The sequence below is a fragment of the Melospiza melodia genome, chromosome 8 (assembly GCF_035770615.1).
Source record: "Melospiza melodia melodia isolate bMelMel2 chromosome 8, bMelMel2.pri, whole genome shotgun sequence".
NCBI lineage: Eukaryota > Metazoa > Chordata > Aves > Passeriformes > Passerellidae > Melospiza > Melospiza melodia.
The window spans coordinates 22,619,480-22,640,055 of NC_086201.1; the positions used below are offsets into that span (position 1 = coordinate 22,619,480).

The window sequence follows — 20,576 nt, forward strand, 5'->3', positions numbered from 1 at the left end:
CTGCTGTCATCTGTGTTCTGATTTATTAATACAAGAAACACTTGAGGCAATGGTTCTTGAATAAGCTATTTGTAACTAGTTAGATCAATTGATTATTAATCATAAAATTCTTAATATATATTTTACAGATTGATTTTGAAGAGGTGGGTGATAGTGGTAGCAGAAGCACTGAAATGGTGGCTTTTCCTTTCTAACCTTTTTTCACTGCAGGAATATTTTTATAAAATTTTTCCCATGTGATTTTCTGTGCAGTTTCTTTACATCTGTCAGGAACTACCAAATGCAGTCTCAAAGAACGTTATTTTCTTTTTGGCAGTTCCTAGTTATATCTTCATATTGCAGCTGATAAGAGCCTTTTTCCTCTTTTTTTTTTTCAATTCAGTTTTTTCTTTGTGATTAAAGGGAGCTTGCAGCTTCTCAAGTTTTGAGAGAGGGTGTAGAAAAAATTGTTCCTGACGTTCTCTAATAGATTTTAAAAAAGTGGAAATGAAAGAAAAAAAATAATTACTTGACACCCACCCTGTCTGGCCTCTTGGAAAAATAGAAGTATGTGGGATTTTGAGGTTTTTCCATTATGTGTTCTTGTCAGCTGTTCGGCCCTTAAAATGAAAGCATAATGAAAAATAAGAATTTGGTTGGGAGGAGAAATTGAGGTTTTTGTTATTTCTTGGCATTGTAAAAAGAACAAGTGTTCAAACAGCCTGGAATGCTGCCTGAGTGGAAGCAATTGCAAAGGAAGGGAAACGGCTTTTTTCATGAATGGCAGCGCTTTCTGTCTTGTGTCACAGCACACATCTTGTCCAAACCCGTGCTCTGTGGGAAGGGCCCACTAGGAGATTTTTCCCTGTTAAACCATTCCACGAGTGAAACTCAGCTCTGCTTTCGCCTTTGTCCAGCAGAGATTTGTCCTTCAGCTCTGAATGCTTTGGATGGCTGTGACTCAGCAAAATTACTGTGCAGGAGTGAAGTGTCAACGGTTTTATGTCATTATTTAAATGGTAAAAACATCAACATAGCAAACTTTTGGGAATAGAGCACCAGAGGCCTGAGAGGCGGCACAAGCAACCTGACACCTAATTTAGCATCAAAACTATTACTTCAGGTATGAAAGTAAATTACATGTTTAGGTTTAATCTAAGCAGGAGACAGGTGATGCTTCTTCACAGCCACAAACATGTAGGCGCTGTGGTGTGGTGAAGTGAGACAGTGTGGGAAGCTATTGACAGGATCTCATCCTGACTCAGCTAAAGGAGTTGCCCACAGAAAGCTGTTCCAAGTTCCACTGCTGGTACAAAAATCTGTTCTGATATGATGATACATTGCATTTTTGCACAGCAACATAGCAATCTGCGTGGTTCTTCAAGTGCTTATGATCTTACTAAATATTTAAGTTGGTCTAAATGTTAAAAAAACACTGCACTTCAAAATGGAAAATTATTTTTCAGGTAAGTAATTATTACTAAGTCAGGTTAAAAGAAACTAAACTAAAATATTATTCAAACCCAGAGTACCAGGGGCTAGCTGAGAAGGTGCTCTATTTTGATTGAGTAGTGAGTCTGATTTTACTCAAGGGCAGCAAATGAAATGTATTCTATTTAGACTGTCATTTTTATTTCTGAGAGCTATGTCTAATATTTAACTTAGAGTATATAAAGAGACAGGTTAGGTTGTATATCCCATATCTATATCCCAAGTGCATATTAATAGTTCTATATTATAAAAATTCAGGAAAAAAAGGTATGCATAAATGCATGTTACAGACATTAATCTGTTGTGAAGATGCTTTGTGCCTGTGATGAGACTACATTGGATTATGTTTGTATTTACAAGGATAAGTTCCAAAGCAAAACCAAATATGTAGTTGCTTTTCTCACTGACGAGTGTCTGGCTACATTTCCTTTGGTAAGGAAAAGACACTAATTACTAGCTCAAATTTCACAAGCACCCTAGGCTTCTTGAGCAGGTTTTTTGACAAGTCAGTGAAGGGAAAAAATTATAATTAAACATTCTCAAAAGGTTACTTGTTGGACTGTCGGTGGACTGCAAATTCTGGTGAATATGTTGGGTTATTTCTTTCAACTGATAAAATTTAAGGTGTTAATTGTCTTTTAAGTTCTTCTCTAAGTAAGTTACTTCTAAGGGCCTTGCATTACTTTTAGCAGTCAAAGAAATTCAAGAGCAGAAAAGCAGATCCATTCTTCAGTTCTAGTTCAAGAGCTGACTTCACTTAAATCAGCTGACCTAGAATAATAGTATCAGGCTACTTTTCTTGTTTGGTGACAAGAATTTTTATGTCACCTGTCTGTTAAAATGTTTAGTATCTGGAAACTGCACTGATTTATTAATCTATGCCTACAGGCATGTGGAAAAAATGAATTAGGAAACTAGATGAAGATATATTCTTGTCTTGAAAGCATGAAAAGGAACAGGCTGAATAAACATAGAGGTGATTATGAAAGAGGATGCTGAATTCTTGCATGCCCTACAAACACTGATTTAATTTTGTCTGTTTATAAATACTCTGTATCCAAAGATCTGAGAGTACTTTGTACTAGTAATAATCAGCCCTTGCAGTATCCTTCCCTGAGAAGTGACACATTGGCACAGCCACATGCAGTAGGTTTCATAGAGGTTAATTGCCCAGTATCACAGAACAGCTGGTGTCAATGCCAAAAATAAAAGCAGTCATGCTGCTCAGTTTAAAACATAAGGAGAAGCAGCAAGGAACAAGATGTCTATGACTGAGGGAAATTTTATATAGATGTAACTGTACCAGCACCCATCAGACAGCTTAGCGTGGACAATGTGAGTTATAACGTAGCAGACAAATCCTTTGTTCTGTAACTTTTCTTCAGATATAGTGGCACAGCAGCATCTACAGTTCTACATCCTCATACAGGTGGATGGGCAAGCCCACAAAGCTATCCTCTCACACAAGCACACCCACTGACAGATGCTGGTTAAAAAAGATTTAGCCATTTGGGAAGCATCCTTCAAAGGAAAGGAAGTATTAAACAGTTTACTTTAGGTCACACTGGCTTGTTTCTTTTCCAGATTTTTCTTCACAAGCTAATAATGCTACATGATGAAAGTAGCTTTGTTGTATACAGTAATGTTTATGTAACAGTTGAAAGCTGGAAGATGAAGGGAGAGAAGAAATCTTAAGTGTTAACTGACTGGATAAACTGAGCTGGTATTTAAAAGATTAAACCCAAAATTTGCACCATATTATGCTGGTAATTTGTTTAATATCTTAATGAGCAAAAAGATGCTGTCAGTTGCCAGGCTGAGAGCTGAAAGATGTGCCTGCTTCTCACAGGTGGTAAGTGTAAATGCAGACACACTTCCTCGGCATATCTATCCCTGGAGGACTACTTTGCATTCCTTTTTAGTAAAGGCTTCACAGTTAACACATCCATCTCCCCATTGGAAATATTGCCATTCATACTGGGGCAATTACAAAGAAGAAAAAGCTGGGATATTTCATGCACTCTAAAGATGGACACATGAAACATAGATTAAGTAATCTGTATGTCCGTGAACAAAGGTCTGGAACCTGAAAGGTAAGTCTGTAGAAGAGCATATAAATCAAGCACCAGAATTTGTATTCCAGGAGCTCTGAAGTTATGTAAGCCATGGTATTAAACTGGCTGGTTTTGCTCATGAGAATTTCTAGACAATGCCACCTCAAAAAAACAAAAACAAAAAAAAAAAACCCAAAACAAACAAACAAGCAAAAAAAACCCCCAAGTACTGTTAAACCCACACTTTTTTGGAAAAACCCAAAAAGTGTGTATGTAATTAGAAGCATATTTTATCCCATAAAATGTTATGTTTGTTACCTCCTGAAATCTAACAGAGTCTGTATTGCTCAGATCCTGTATTTCTAGGGAAATACTCATGCCGTGTGCTGGAAAGTTACAGAATTTTGTGAGTAACTTTTTCAGTAGCATTTTCTTTTGCTGTTTTTTATATGTTAAATTCTTGCACTTGTTCTTCTGCAGAGATGCAGGTAAATGTAATGCAGTTCAATTGCACTTGAAGTGTACATGATACACTCCTGTATCTCCTGTATCAGGAGATCTGGCAACTGATGGCATCCTTTTGTACACTAAGAAGATATTAAACAAATTACCAGCATAATTTGGTGTAGATTGTGGGTTTAATCCTTTCAAGTGAAACATCAACTACATTTTTCCAGTCAGTTAGCACTTAGGATTTCTTTTCTCCCTTCAATTGACTGCTTAATCATGCTAATCTTATGATATGGTTGACTGTAACAAGAAATAAATTAAAGTCAGATCAGTTCAAGTGGATTACAAATGGTTTAAGATGTCTGGATTGAAAATAATGAAGTAATTCCACATTTGAATTTCCTTGGACAAATGTCTAGTTTGCACTACCTTAGATCACATTATAAATGACTCTTTAGACACTGTAATTACAGGTGACAGACATTCCTGCAAGGGATAATGTAGGATAACTATCTAATATTAAACCAAAAATCATTATGGAATTATCTTTTAACTGCATCTTCCAACACCATGCAGAGAGCAGGATTGTCCTCTAGGTTTTACTCTTAAAAAATCTCCATGTTTTTATGCAAATATGATGTGAGGAAAAAAAATACAGTATTTAGGCATAAAATATTCTCAACTCCATATAGCTAATACTTGCTATGTTACTACTTCATGGCTAACACCCCCTCTGAAAAAACACAGCTGATCTTGTGTAGGAAATAACCTCTCTTGCTCTTCCCTCCAGGGGAAGGTGATCAGGCTGGAGAAGTCCCCGTGCTCTTCTGTGGAGGGCTGTGCAGAGGGGAGCCTCACCAGTGCCCTTGTGTGGCTCTGTGCTGAGGGCAATGGAACATTTCAGCCCAGATCCTCCCCAGGGAGCAAACGTGAGTGAGGATTTTCATCCGCACGATTTAGCGAGACAAGGCAAGATTTTTTTATTCCAGTGGTGACTCAGGCCTAACCTATGCACTTGGAAATTAAGTGGTTTTAGTTAATTGGTTGCCCAGAATGAGAGCACACCTTAGCTGCAAAAATGCTGGAAGTTCATAAAGCACACTGGTGTGCCAAGTAGAAAAGTGTCTAGTGCTGGAGGAGCAGGGAAATACCTTATGTTTCTTCACTTGGATGTGCAAAATTAGTGAACATTTTCAGATCATGGCAATGTCCCTGTGCTCGGACTCCTGTTCTCTGATCTGTGGCATGAGGACAGCACGAACATCTGCTGAAGCACTTATGATGGATTATAGGGTGTTAGAGTAACAGGAATAGCACGTAAACATTTCAAATGAAAATATTCATTATCAAAATTAGAGCTAGATCACACTGAGTATGATCTATGACCGCATAGTGAGTAAGAAAAATACAAATGCATGTTGAATAAACAGTGCCAGCTGGTCTTAACAATTTGTAGAAAAATAGTATCCTGTCAAACATATATATACAGGATTAATCTAAACCAAGGATCAACAGGCAATTTTCATTTTAGAGTTCCCTTAGACATTTCTTCCCTTTGAAAGCTTTTCAGTTCTGTTAATGTGTTTTGATTGAGTAAATATGTACAGGGTTTTTCAGATAGTGTAGTATGAATTACAGCCAGAATTAACTGCATGCTTTCCCATGCTTTCAATTCAAAGTCTATATATAACCTGACTTGATTTTTCAGCACCCTCTAGAGTAAGCAGAACGATCTAGCAGCCTTTCCTTTCATCTTGGATAGCTGAAGTAATGCCCTCCTCTTTTGGCCATTTTGTTGGATTTTCTGATACTCTGAACCTTTAAAACTATTATGGAAGTATTAACACATGATTAATATTTAATAAGTGTTCATATTATAAAAACAATCCTTAAGATACTTTCACATAAAAACCTTGCTTCAGAAAAAAAGCCAATCGAACCAATTGTTACCTGGCAACGAGGTAACAACACCTACCGAAGTGTAACTTTACAAGCCTGATGCTTTACATACTCTAACTGCAAAGGGAGTCTCTGGAAGAAGACCTGTAAGCTTTAGCCAGTTCTGTGTTCATCAATCTCACTAGAAAATCAAGTAATTGTTTACATGAGGGTGGATCAGCTGCTTCTGCCTCCCTCACAGATCCTCCACAGTGCTCTCTACTGTCTGTCTTTCTTCTCTTTACAATTTTCTGTCTTTTTACACTGGGGCTTTATATCTTGATTCTATATCTGGATTCTTGAGTTGCTCCTCATTCCTCTATCAATACGGTCACTTCTTTCTGCAATTTTACTTTTATTATTCTGCATCATTCTCACAACTGAATGAGGTTTTCAGTAGCCTGAGCTAAATGCATGCAGCTCAAGCCTAGCCCTGTGGTCACAGACAGCTGAGTCACAGGAGATTAATAACAAACGATGAGAGCCCGCTGGTGTTTCCCCGTGCCCCAGCCTGCTCTGATCTCACACTGGGGCCAGCGCAGCGCTCGGCCCCAGCCGAGCTCTCCCAGGCAGGGCACGGCAGTGCTGGGAAAGGCAACACCGTCTGGCAGAGCTGCCAGTGCCCAGCCAGCTGTAACTCCAGTGCCTCCCCGAACAGCCTGGGCTGCTTTGCTGGTGCTGCTAAAACACCAGAATTCAGCTGCAGCAAGGACCCAACAAACAGCAGTACACCAGGAGCTCCTAGTGGGAAGTTGAGGGTCATGGAAGTTAGATTTCTGTTTCTATGACAGTAAATTTTGTCTTTTAAAGGGTGGCAATGAACTGCCAAGAAAAAGGTGCCATTTCCCTCTCAGTTTACACTGTTGATTCATTATTCATCATGCAGAATTAGAGAGCTTAACTGAAGGTCTCTGGGAGAAGTCTCAAGCAGTACACCATAGAATATCAGTAGCTAAGATGCTGTTGATTCTTTAAAAGTGAGATATAACTCAGTCTAAAAAAAAGCAGTTTGACAGATTTTTTTTTCCAAAGCATTTGTTTGCAAGAACAATATAAGAAGAATTGAACATGGGCTCGATGTCTGGAAGCTACACTTGATACAGAGTTTTCTATTTTTATCATTACAAATGTCATAATATGTTTGCTGCTGCAACCAAAAACTTCGTTAAACAGGTTGGTGATGGAGGAAGATTAGTTCCCGTGCCCAGCCTCAGTGAAGCTGACAGATACCAACCTCTGAGCCTTGTGATTAAAAAAAGAAAATGTTTGCTTTCGAAAAAATCTAAATTTGCTTCAACACCTTTCACATTAAAAGACATTCTTCAAGGGGAGAAAGAAATTTCTGCAGGTAAGATTTTTATCTGTTTTCAAAGTGGAAAAATGCATGTTTCCTAGTAGACATAGTGAACATAGTACAAGTCTGTGCAGGTAGGGTGATGTTTCCTTAGTAAATGGGTAGTAACATTTTTCTAGCTTAGTCATGTAATAAATATTTAAGAAAAAAAATACAAATCAGAATGGTAAGAGAAAAGGGGTAAAAAGGACTTTCTAGAAAAAGAGCAAAAAAAAAAAAAAAAAGTAATTTTTATTAAAAAGCATTGATATTTTCTGAACTAGTATTAAACAAATTCAGTTAAGCCTCTTTTTTTCTCCCACAAACCTCCAATTCCTGACAGATGTACTGATGTATGTTGATTAATTTTTACATAAAAATCGTTTAGAAATGTACCCTTTGTTTGTATAGTCACTTTTAAGTGTGTAAGAATCAGTTCCACAGCTCTTCCATGCTGGCAGTCCCTGGTGCTGAACTGAGCTCTGTACAGGCAGAAGCATTTGAAAACAGCTATTACATCTGACTGGTGTAATTGGATTTTCATAAGACTTTTTCCACGTTTGCAATCTGTGTGGTGTACTTAAAGAGCTTAACTGGTTTTTAAATTCCTTTTTCTATGCTGTAGTGTAAATTTTGAGCAGATTCTAATAGAATTAAGAATTGCAAAATTGCACTATATGGCCTGTATCTTCCTGTACATTCCTTTGAAAAGTGTGTAATTCATGTCTACAGATTTTCTCAAAACAGTTTCATTGCTTTATTTTTTTTAATGTTAATTTTGGTAAAATTATTGATGATTTTACTTGCACAACAAATGCATCAGTTAAAAATTCTACTAAGACAAACTAATATAAGCACAGGAAATACCCCTTGATCCCATAAGAGGGGATTTCAGGACACAGGCATGATAAGAAAACTTTTAATCCTATGTCTTACATTCAGGAGAAGTCAGCTGGCTTGTCTTCAATGAAAAAAAAATCAAAAATCTCATCAAAAAGTCTGAGAAAAAGGTTGCAAAATCTCATTCAAAATTCTCACAAAACCTTACAAGTCTTTTCTGTAAAGGTTAAATGTCGTGTGCAGAAAGTATTAAGAAAGTCCTTTAACATAAGCAAGGAGGTTTGTAATTGAATTTCCTTTTTTATGTGACAAAGACAAGCATTTTCAATCCTTTTAGAATGATGAAAAAATATATTAACATTCTTTTTGGTTAAAAATAAACACAAACAAGATTCACAGTAGATGACTTCACAATGTCAGCTTATCCTAATATCTTCAAAGGATTAAAAACAAACAAAGGAGTAAAACACAGATTCTTAGATGTATTTGGAAATCTAATCCCTGTGTTCATTTTAATTTGGTAACCAATGTGTTCTAGCATTTTTTCTGTTATTGTAATGGAAATGTATTTGATATTATAAAGACATTTTTGTAGAGGTGCTTTGGTAACACTTTTGGTTGTACAATAATTGAATGCAAAATGAGTCAGAATTAATCTGCTATTTTCCTTCAAAATAAACTGGCATAGTCCCTAGGCAGAGTTAATGTTACTGGCAGACCCATGTCTCATTCATGTACTGCAAAAATGAAGAAAATTTAGGGTCTTTGTATAGCGTCTAGACAGAATTCAGAATTCCCTAATACTTTTTATACAGTGGCTTTCATTTTATTCCTAGTTGTAATATTCTGTGTGGCCTCCACTGAGTTATTTTGGGTTTCAGAGCCTTTGTCATTGAAGCCAAAACACCTCATGTCTGGTTTATTTGTATCAGCATCATAGTTACAGGTGGAAGTACTCGAGGAGAATAATGATGAATACAGAAATTTGAAAATAGCTCTATTCAAACCCAGGACTCTCATGTACTCTTTCCATCAATCATCAGAAGTAACATCAATAAACAAGTGCTCAGTGTAGCTCTGAATTTCATACCAAAATGATTAAGCACAGTAGGAATGGTACCATTTATTCTGGCTATGTGAAAATACTGTGTTCAGACTTTTCATCATCACACAAAGGTTATCTTCTTTTACTCAGGTGTCTCGTCTTACCAGTTGCTCAACTATGAAGACAAATCAGATGTTTCACTTAACGGCAGAAGAGGAAATCAGATAATGAATGATGTTGGTTTTGATGTTGCTGGATCAGATTCTATTGCCTTTAAAGCTTCATTTGGCATAGTGACCAAACATGAAGTTGAAGTACCAACATTACTGAGAGAACTTACTACAAGGTTGTATTCTGTGTTTTGATTTCTGTTTCCATAATTCTATTTCATACAGTTAGGCTGCAAGTCTGAAGTTCTTAGGTTTTGATTATTTTTAGTCAATTAGTAGCAGTCGCCATCTGATATTTTCAAGAGTATCAGGTTGGATCACTGGGATTAGACACATGCCTTGTATAATACAGGCTGTAAAATTTTTCTGAATTCTTTGAATTACAGTGCATGTCTCAGGAAAAAAGAAAAAAAAAGAAAGAGTCCATCAAAACTCCTATTGTGTTATACCATAGTATTGAAAATTTGAAACCTACTTTGAATAACATTACCTAACTTCAGGTTCCAGAAATAGGATTTATTTGCCTTTGATGAACTAGAGAGCCATATGTGTTATTGCCATTGTAGGTAATTTGAGGTTTTATGAAGCTATTACACTGCCTTTTCTGCAAAATGCAAAATAGGTTTATCTACTTAAATTTTCATAACCTTCTGTGACTTTTCTTTACATCAAGTCTCTTCTACCAACATTCTTGTTGAGATGTGGAGACTGAAAATGAACTTCTTGTTTCCTGTGGTGCTAGCACAGATGTCAAATGTGTAGAAATATGGTGTGACTAATTCTAGGGGTAATTCTTTTTTTTTATATTTCAAAGATTATCCCTTGGTAACAATGGCATCCCAGTGAATCCCAGCAGTGCATCCCAGTAAATCATTTACTATGCATGGTGCAACATTTGGCATTTGCAAATATATATTGTTACCTTGTTGGTATTTACCAAGAAGTGCATGCCATTTTTTATCTGTAACCTCTCCTTCTCTATTTTCCTAGTTTATTTGCAACCTCCAAATGTTATCATTAATAAATGGGGGTGAGGGAAGAGGACCTAGTCTCCTGAAAAAAAGATTCAGTGTCATAAAACTAACTGCCACTGTTTGTAGAAATTCTACAGTCACTTGTTTCATGATTGTTCAGTACTGTTTGTAAGTGATATAGGTTTCTTTCAGTTAATGGCATTAAAACCAGAGTCAGATGAACAGGCTTTGAATTTTCCAGGGTGTCCCAGGTATCTTCTCTAATATTTGTAGAATACTGGCTTTCCTTGAATTTCTTAGTTCTGTTCCCAAACAGTGAAAACCAATATTAAGTTTCCAGAGATCTCCTTGATCAGCTGTTTTACTGCTATGAAACAGACATTATGGTGATTTATTTACTGATTTAAAGTTACTTAGCTGCTTTGTAAACTGCTAATTATGTCTGAATTTCCTTCCTGCCTCCCTCTTGATTTTAGAAAAATAAACTTTGATCATTGTCTAGTCCATCAATCAAGAAAAAGTAGGATGGAAATTTTGTGTGTGGTCATGGAAAGTATTCGAACTACAAGGCAGTGCTCATTAACTGTCCATACTGGAATGCGTGGAGAGACAATGAGGGTAAATATGTTTGACAAAGTTCTGTAACTCAAATGATCAAGCATAAAAAGGTCATTATTATAAATTTTATGGTTTGATTTAATTGTGTTTTTAGAATGTAAGCTTATAAAAAATCTAAAGTAAATCTATATTATTGTACTAATGTAAAGTGGTTTAAAAGTTGGTCTTTTGTTAGCAGTACTTATATGACAGAGGGATGGGAAATGCATGAAAAGATGGCTAGACAATGAGCCATTGCCTGGGGTAAAGCCTCAGCAAAAAAGTGGAATTTACTACTTCTTAGTTTGACTTTCTAATAAATGTATAACCTTTCTTTCATTATTATTTCATTATTACAGTTATCTTCTCTAGCACATTGGAATTTCAGGTCATTATTTGAAGGGTTGGCATCTTATTCCCTGTCTTATGCTCTTCCTCCCCCTTCCCCCTCGATGCATTTCAATAATTAAACTTACAAGTCTTCTAACTTTGCTCTTTCTAGTACTAATAAATCATTCACATAATTTTCACTAAGTGATGAAAATTACTCTCTCTGTATCAAAATTTATTAAAATGCAAAGTAGTTAATAGAAAATTCTTCAGTTGTGAAATTTGATCTTCAAAGTTTCCCCCTGACATTATAATTCTCAATATATGAAGTTAAGATTAGTATTTTGTTTATTTATTCTTTTCAATTTGTAATGTTTTTATCTTTGGATCCTTCTCTAAATTATAGTTTCACATAATTGAAGATCAGAATTCTAAAGGGCGGGACAAAGCCATTGTTTTTCCTGCACATACAACTATTGCTTTTAGTGTATTTGAACTCTACATTCATTTGGATGGTAATTTCGGTAAGTGATGTGAATTACTGTCATTACTGCTATTGTTTATAATGATTTAAGTTTTAAAAGCTGTTTCATTGCTCTTGGTATACAGAAGCCCTGATCCCGTACAATGGGATGTTTTAATTTTATGCACATAAGTATTCTGACATTCTGACAGAAATGGTGCTTGCAAAGAAAACAAGGCAGGTGCTAGAAGAAAATAGTCTGCTGTGGGAACATTTCTCAAAAGTTAGACTTGGCATTTTTTAAATTCTGTGGTTGCATGGAAAAAAAGCCCCACTTAGTTATATTTCTAGCTGGTGAGGAACAGGTTTCTGAGACTATCTGATAAGTTTTGCATAAAATAGGCAAGTACAAATGTACAAGTGAAGAAAAAAGTGTACAGAACTTCTAAACTAGTAACTTTTTTTCTGTTGGGGCTTTAATTTCAGTCTGATGCATCATTTGCACATATAAATATCTGAAGCTATTTAGGTGGAATTAATTGCAGCAATTGGAAACAAATAAAAAATTTGCATAGCATAGATTTTACTTTAAAGTATTTCTTTCAAGTTATGGATAGAATTCCGTACTGAAAGTGGTAAGTACAGAACTCACAGCCTTGCTTACAATGTTTCATTTCTACTTTCAAGTAAAACTACAGAAATGTTTGTCCTTCAGAACCAGGGCTTCCATTGTTATGCTACTGACTGTCCTGACCCCTTAACATGGCCGTAATTTGTGTATGAACCAAAACAGGCTCTGAAGATTTTAATTGAAAGCCACCAACAGTTAAAAATTCCCATCAAATCTGTGTTATTTGATTCTGTGAGCTACTACTGTGTGCAGACTTGTACTAAAAAGTTATACTAGCCATTAAAAACATTAGCAAAGCTAAATTTAATCACTGTTAACTTTATTGATTAGAAAGCATATTAAATTGTTGTGCAATTATGGCTTTTATATTTAGTCCTTTTAAAAACTGTTCATTTTTGCAGAACTCTGTGTGACTCCAATTGCAAAAGGAGGATTTGAAAGAGAGAAATCTGGATCATCTTCACTGACCAAATTCAGGAGATTAAAGAATAATCTCTTTCATCGAAGTATGACTTTTGATATTTATACACAAATGTCTTATTTAAAAGTGTACCTTTGCTTCTTTAATTTCTGTCCAAGATGAATGTTTAAAGAAAAAAATTTTGAAGCAAAATGAACCTCTCAATTTCTATTGAAATGAATTGAAATTCTATTTCTATGTATTGAAATGATTATAGAGTTATTAAAATTTACATTTGGGAACCTGTCTCTCAGAAATAACAAATCTGTTCATTAAACTCTAAAGATCTTAAAACGTATGGCTGTTGGTAAACTGGTAGTGAGTAATTACACAGCTAGCATAACATTGAGCCTATTTCATGTGTTTGCCATTTACAGCTCATATTATACAAGTTATAATAATAGTAATAGTTGAAGGCAAAAGCTGTAATTTTAAATATCAAACAATATTAACTGCAATAATTGAATGTACTCCTTAGGCACTATGTTCCCATGACAGGATACCATCACAGTCCTCTTTTTTCATTCTAATATCAACATAGCATCCAACAAAAAATGCAGATCCCTATATGCAGCTTTAGACTAAGATCTTAAACTTATAACACTCCTTAGTCCAAGTACTTTGGAAATCTGCAGATCTGAGTGTGAAGATAAATGCTGAGCAGTAAACATGTCCCAAAAATGCTGTGATTAGGTGTTCCTCCTCCACTGTAGTCCATTCTTGATCAAAGGACTTTCATGGACCAAGCCTTCAGTGCTGCTGCAGTCCACACAAGGGGAATACATCTTCAGTGGGTATGATACATCTCAGGAGCTGTAGCTGCCTAAACGTCCTTCACTCAATCTAGTAAGTCCCTGAAGAGAGAAGGAAAGGTTCCTACCTGGCACATCTGGATCCTTAGAAATCTGCTAGGAGGTTAACAAGGAGTCCTCTGAGTTTTCTAAACATATTAAGTAGTAGTGGGATTTTTTTGTAAATAATAGGAAATAAAAGAGAATTTACAATGTTTAGAACATAAAACTAGAAATGCAAAAATAGAAACAAGGAAGTACACTGTGGTTTGACTTTGCACCAATTTCTCAGAAGCCTGCTGCATGCCTACCTTTTAGGTATATTTCTAAAAATATAATTACATAGGTCATATACAAAACATTCTAGTTTTTTTTGCTGCCTTAAGTGAAGTTGAAGAAAAATTTTCATCACATAGGGTTTTTGATGGAAAGCAATCTATATGGCATGCTTAGAATAGTTTTGTGCATCAGTTGTTATTTCTATAATTAAACTGATATTTTTTAAACAACAAATCATAGTATTATAACAAAATACTGCTTCTTTTCCTTGTGTGTTCTTTTTCAGATAAAGGAGTAGTGGAAATCGTTGCTAACTCTGATCCTTACTTGGAGGACCTTTTTACAGATTATTATGAAAAAGCTGCAAGCATGACTGATCTCTCTACAAGCTATCTCAGAGACGGTTCTCATATCCGAATTAATTTACTTAATAACAACATCCCCAAAGGCCCCTGTGTCCTCTGTGGAATGGGAAGTTCAAAAAGGGAGACAGTCTATGGATGCCTGGAGTGTTCTTTCAATGGACAGAAGTATGTACGACTGCATGCCGTGCCCTGTTTTGACCTCTGGCATAAGAGAATGAAGTAACTGATCTGGGTAAGTGCCTGTTATCACAGACATGGGCATAACTGTGCCACAAACTTTTCAGAGTTAGCAAATATGTCTCCAATTGTGACATGCAAAACAGTGAAAGTGCAAAACATTTTATTACACTGTTTTCTTCAAATTCTGTGCTTTGTAGTCAATGACTTCTACTTTAGAATGCACACGAATTTCCTGACATTGCTGTTTTTCCTAGAACCTTCTCATTATCATGATAATGAAAAACATACTTTTAAATAGTATTTTCATAATGTCAGAATATATGCTAGAACTTAAAGTTGTTTACACAAACTTGTTGTTAAACCCCAAAATGTTGCCTTTCTCTACACTGGCATATGATGGTTAAATGAGAATATTTGTTAATAATTTAGTGTTCTCATGAATGTTTAATTGAAGTATCAGATTAAAAAACATGCTAAAACTTAGCTCAGTCTAATGTTTCAGTTACAAAAGGGAACAACTGGAACTATGGATGGGAGCTTCATATTAGGGTGCTGTTGCTGAATATCAAGTTTGTTTAATTATGAAAAAGTACCAGCCAGTTTACCTGCTGCAGTTGGATTCTATGTCACAGCTGCTCTTGACTTTCTTTTATATGCTCAGAAAAAAAACTACTTAGCAGAAAATGTTTTGGAAGCTTATGAAAATAATGGAACTGCTCACTCCAGCAAGACTTCAGGGGTGAATGTCTTTAACAGGTGCATCCAAGGAAAATTGAGTCTGTTGAGGACTGGAACACCACAGATCTGTGTCCAGGGCTAGGATTGGGCTGTGGGGCAGGGTGCTATTAAACCTCTCACCACACTGTTTTACACTGGCAGAGCAAAAAACCTTTTTATACCTTTTTATTTCAAGGATAACCTAGGTATGGAAGCTTTTTCACTTGTGCTGCCACTTTCACTGTGTACATATCATTATTACATGTTGAAATGAATACAGCCATTGCTTTTCATGTGAGAAGAGTTAAGCATGTTACATGAGTGGTATGATGTGTTCTGCACAAGCAGAACAGTTAACAGATACAAGTACTGCCTACTAACTATTCCTACTTCTTTGCATTTTTCCAGTGAGGAAAACCAGAATGATGTTCAAATAATTAATTACTGATGTTTATATACAGCATCTTCCATCATCTTCAACCTCATTCAATTAAATTATGATCGTGTAGATTTTTAACTTGGTGCTGCTGAATAAACTGGCTAACATCACGATTTTACTAAGTCAAAGTTTAAACACTCACTCAAAATACTGCTTTTTCTTCAACACCAAATTCTTCTTGTTAATATTACACCCAAGAGGTTATTTTGTTTTAAAAACATTTTTGTTTTTATCTTAACATTCCATAAACAGAGTTGGCCGATTTTAAGGCCTTTTATAGTGAATTGCTGCAAATTGCCTTTCCTCAAGAAGCTAGGCCTGGAGCCTGCAGGGGTCTAAGAGTTATATTCCTGGGATTCCCTTTTTATTTCACAGGGGATTGAGATTTTCCTTTTTTATTTTAGAGGGGATTTAGAAGTGTTCAGCAGTTATATTCCAGCTATGTCAAAGATTACTGTAACTTTTGTGTGCTCAATACTGAGCTCAGTATTGCTCAGTGTGAGCAATACTGCAGATCGGAACATGTTGTAAGAACCACAAATATTAGATCATGGTGTACCTCAATTTTATTTCTTTCTTTTGAAACATCTGACACGTTTTATTAGCTGAATGTTAAAAATAAGATTTTTACAGTCATCTTAAGAGATACAAAAAGATCCCACTATAAAAAAAATACAAAAATTATGTGACAAAGTATTATTATTTAGAATTCAGTGTGCAGAAGACAGCCAAAGATTTTTTTAAGTACTTAGAGTTCATCATGCTGGTAGACATTGTACTCCTTTGCTGATATGAAGCCATCTCTATCATGGTCATTCTTCTTAAATATATCAGCTAAGATTTCATCATGGGCAGAAGGATGACGTTTTTTGCCATCTCTTGCAAATTCTTCTTTCAAATACTGGCTTATCTAGAACAAAAGAAAAAAGTCAAATCATTGTGACTTTTATGTCAGTACTCAATCTAGGTATCTTCAAGGACACTGGAAGTATACAAGTAATGTACTGTGATTTCAGTGCAGACACATCTATGGCTTGTCTACAGAAGTGTGAGACTTACTAATGTATTAAAGCAATTTTCAGCAAACTACAGCACAGTGTAGTTTGTGTAAACACACAGAAACCTTAGGTGATCAGCTGCAGCAGAGAGAGCTCAGGTAAAGATAAAACTGATGCAGCCACACCTATAGTTTTAGAAATTATTTGTTTCAAATTATTTGTATCGTATTACCTCAAGTTCAGAGAGCTTCTTGTCACCGTCTTTGTCTATTTGATTAAATGCCTCAACACTACGAGGTCCTTTATTTACTGCATAAAGTTCAATCTCAAAGATCAGTGTTGCATTGGGTGGAATCTTACCCTGTGCTATGAATAAAAGAAAAAAAGTGTTTAAGGAATCAGACACTGTAGGCAGAGATCACATATATGATAAATTCACAGGTATGGTAAAAGGTACTTTATGTAAAATAATGTAAAATAATATTATATATAAAACATGTATGCTGTTTAAAATGTACATCTCAAAAAGCAGCAACAGCATGTAAATCATCTGACTTGCTAAAAATCCCCACAGAAGCTTCAAACTACTGGAATACTTTGTCTGGCCTCTGAATTAAGAAAATAACTGTTAGAATTCTTTGTTCCTGGATCAAAGCATTTTCTGCCACCTGATGTAAAACCAGCACTGCCTACAAACACAGGTCCATGTATTGTGCATCTGGCAAAAAAAGGGAACTGAAAAGAGACAGCAACAAACCAATGCAGTCTAAAATAGTGCCTAAAGAGCATAAAAAATCATGCAGTGTAAAATTAAAATGTAAACATGCAAGCTGCCAAAGCCAGTGAGCATGACAGTGTAACCTCAGAATTTTGAGCTTGTGTCCCTCCTTCATAAACTGAAGAAAAGCTAAAGAATCTACACTGTTTGTATACAGAAGATAAAGAAAACTATCACACTACTCATCTAAAGTAGCCATAGCAAAAATAACAGAGTTCAAAAGGTTTTAACTTTCCATGCTTTAGAAAAGTAGTATTAAATACATCTGAATATAAATCAAGATTTAAATATACCTTATAAAAGAAAGATACAATACTAGAATTCAGTGCCAGCAGTTTACAAATATACATACCAACAAAGGAAAGACATGTAAAGATTTAGAAAGTCACATGCATCTTTTTTTAATCAAGATTAGGCAGGTATCTTCCCCAGCATGCAGGAATATGCTGAGACAGAGGACAGGTGAGCTGTAGGAAAATACTACTTCTTCCTTCAAGTGCTACCTGAAACAAACAGTTAACACTAGTATTAAAGAACAGTTTTTATTTGTATCAGTGTTTTTCGTTTTTGTATGAAATTGTATTAAAGACAAAACTGATGCATTGAATTCTGACACATCAGTACCAAAATATTACTATAGAGCAGAGCACCAATGCTCTGGTGAATAAAAAGGAGCATTCATAGAAACTCCTACACCCAGGTCAGAGCTGAATTTATCTACATTTGAGTGCTCAAACACTGCATAAAACTTGTACTGGAACTTTTTTAAGTAATCTGCACACTGAATTATCTTACATTCAAATCAGATCTCATGCACTGCACTGTTGCAATTACCGTGTAATGTGATAATGAGAGCCATTAACTATTCAGAATGTAAGCAGTATTTTAAGCAAATTATTTCTATTTAGATTAATTGCACTGCATTATAGTCCATTTTACTCAGAAGACGTAGATTTTCATTAGAAGGCTAAACAGGTAGCAGTCAAATAATAAAATGAAATGTGACTGGAATTTCATATTTTAACACAATAATGCTGATACTGCTCATGGGAATCTTCCTTTTGCTTCACACTATGGCAATACTTGGGAAAACACATTGGGTGGCATGGACTGAGTTCAAAGGGGAACTGCAAGGCCTGGGTGTGGGTCTGTGTCAGGACTACCTAAACTGCACAGCAATGAGCAGGGGCTGCACAGCTGCACTGCCCCCAAACAGGAGCACCAGTACTCACAGACATTTACAATACTATGTATTGTATGTTTCAAAGGGTAAAAAACACAGGAAGGACAAAGTTTATAGTTAGAACTTTTACCATATCCTTGCTGTCCGTATGCTAATGATGGAGGAATTGTCACTTTCCGTTTTTCTCCAGGACACATGTTCATCATAGCAATATCTAAGCCTTTTATGACTTGTCCAACACCCAGAACAAACCATTTTGGATGACCTTCATTTTGCGTCCGACTATTAAAAAAAAATTGTGTATGAGTAATATTAACATAATATTTTTATCATAAATATAACTTTTAGTTGCAGCTAGTAAGAACATAGATTATTAGGACATAAGAATGTTAAGAGTGCAAGAATACAAAGTATAAATACTTTTTCTGCTACATTTGTAATTTAAGGTGAGATTTTGATATATGTAAGGGTAAACCTTTTTTTAAAAAAAATCAAAAGCTCGTTTTTGAACTTCCTATAAAAACATCCAATCTTCCTGACCATGCACGCTGCAGGCCAGAAAAAGGTGCCACTGCAGGAAGTCTCCAAGTGGGGAGCACTGGAAAGTGAAAATGTTCTCAGTAGCTCACAACACTGTAGGATGGGATGGGACTGGGAGTGCAGGTGTGTGCTGCGGGAACCTGGCAATGCTGGCTGCAGCACTGTGTGCTCACCTACCCCTCTGGCCAGCTCAGGCAGCCAGTGCTTGAGGCAGCTTCTGGTCACACGAGGCCTCCCCAGTGTGGGCACTACACCGAACAGCAACTGAGCAAAACATCCAGAGAACAACGCTCTATGTACCAGTCAGCCACTTCAACAGGCAAAGAAATGCAACTTAAATGATACTGTTAAATGTAGAATTATCCTCTATACTGAGTTTTTTTTCTTAAATTATACAAGTGGGGGAATGGATCAAGATTTTGTAATGAGCTAAGCTATTGCCTGAGGATAGATGGATGAGGCAAAGTCAAAAAGATGAAATGATAACTTTGCGGTAAAATGGGCGGCACAACAAATCAAGAAGGGAAACAGCAACAGGCACGAGGCAAAAAGGCTGCAAACGACCAGTATAATAATGTGGTTGCACTGCACAGTGCCAACTATGTGGAAGTGGATGCTATATAAAAGTTTCTGCCTAAAATTGTCAGTGTGCATTCCTACCACGAGCTCCTCCTCCCAGCCCGAGTTCTTCTGCACAGGTTACAGCACAGAACACGGTAAGTATAACATAATGTTGGTTTTTTTTCCACTCTGACAAAGGGGGCTCCGTACGAGGTATGGGCTACAGGCTCTCGAAGTTTCTCCCTAGGGACCCTAGGACTCCTAGGCACTGCCTTGTTTGACTCTAGGGAAACTGCATCCTTCAACACTCGGCTGAGGAAAAGTGAAGTGTTACTGCTGGTGTGGTCAGTACGGGCCCCGAGCTGTGCCCAGTCCGGGAGGGCCCCAAGCCCCGCTTGTTCGGGGGTGCGGAGCGGCTGTGCCAAGCACCCGCCGGGCAGGGCCCTCCGCGCGTCCTCCGGCCCGGTGCCACGGGGCTCACCTGCAGTAAAACTTGGATCCGTCGCTGGCCAGGAATCCGTCATAGTGCGCGTTCAGCAGGTCGCCCTTCTTGCTCTTCGGGCTGCAGGTCTCGGGGAGGTGCAGCACCTCTATCTTAACCTCCTCCGCTGCCGCCGTGCCGCCCTCGGCCCGCGCCGGGGCCGCCAGCAGCGCCAGCGGCAGCAGGAGCAGGGTCAGCCCTCGGCCCATGTCGCTGCGAGGCGGCCGCCGGCGTGGCACTGTCCCCGCCGCGCCGAGGGGCGGGGGCCGAGCCAGCACCGCCGCTCCGCCTCAGCCGCGCCGGACGTGGGGACGAGCCCGGCCCCGGCAGCGGCCGCGGGGCGGGCGGTTCTTCGGGCCGCCCTCTCCGCTCAGGAAGTGGAAGGGACGTCGGAAGCGGCCGCGGGGCGGCGGGGCCGGGAGCGCGGCCGGGCGCGCATGGGGGACGCAGAGCGCCCCGCGGGGCGGGCGGCGCCGCCGGAGCCGCCGCGGCCGCCGCGCCTGAGCTGA

The 20,576-nt window shown here is 37.4% G+C and overlaps 2 protein-coding genes across 2 annotated transcripts; one reads left to right on the forward strand and one right to left on the reverse strand.

The window, feature by feature from the left end:
• Window positions 1-7,049: 7,049 nt before the first annotated feature.
• On the forward strand, window positions 7,050-14,517 carry PJVK (pejvakin). The gene is made up of 7 exons (XM_063161411.1): window positions 7,050-7,260; window positions 8,188-8,255; window positions 9,241-9,476; window positions 10,751-10,892; window positions 11,608-11,725; window positions 12,697-12,801; window positions 14,112-14,517. Exons 1-7 carry the CDS (start codon window positions 7,050-7,052, stop codon window positions 14,411-14,413), a joined length of 1,182 nt encoding a protein of 393 aa, XP_063017481.1. The 3' UTR covers window positions 14,414-14,517.
• Window positions 14,518-16,074: 1,557 nt separating this feature from the next.
• FKBP7 (FKBP prolyl isomerase 7) lies at window positions 16,075-20,276 on the reverse strand. The gene is made up of 4 exons (XM_063162210.1): window positions 20,068-20,276; window positions 18,616-18,767; window positions 16,757-16,890; window positions 16,075-16,436 (listed from the first exon to the last, which is right to left on the reverse strand). The coding sequence occupies exons 1-4, from the start codon at window positions 20,274-20,276 to the stop codon at window positions 16,275-16,277; spliced, it is 657 nt and encodes a 218-aa protein (XP_063018280.1). The 3' UTR covers window positions 16,075-16,274.
• Window positions 20,277-20,576: the final 300 nt, after the last annotated feature.

What these genes read in the sequence shown, in the direction of transcription:
- PJVK (XM_063161411.1), top strand. Translation starts at nt 7,050, where the DNA reads ATGTTTGCTGCTGCAACCAAAAACTTCGTTAAACAGGTTGGTGATGGA. An exon ending in TGCGTGGAGAGACAATGAGG is followed by an intron (nt 10,893 to 11,607) that starts GTAAATATGTTT and finishes TCTAAATTATAG; the next exon opens with TTTCACATAATTGAAGATCA. An exon ending in TCATTTGGATGGTAATTTCG is followed by an intron (nt 11,726 to 12,696) that starts GTAAGTGATGTG and finishes TCATTTTTGCAG; the next exon opens with AACTCTGTGTGACTCCAATT.
- FKBP7 (XM_063162210.1), bottom strand. Translation starts at nt 20,276, where the DNA reads ATGGGCCGAGGGCTGACCCTGCTCCTGCTGCCGCTGGCGCTGCTGGCG. An exon ending in GGATCCAAGTTTTACTGCAG is followed by an intron (nt 18,768 to 20,067) that starts GTGAGCCCCGTG and finishes TTTTTTTAATAG; the next exon opens with TCGGACGCAAAATGAAGGTC. An exon ending in AGAAGCTCTCTGAACTTGAG is followed by an intron (nt 16,437 to 16,756) that starts GTAATACGATAC and finishes CTTTTGTTCTAG; the next exon opens with ATAAGCCAGTATTTGAAAGA.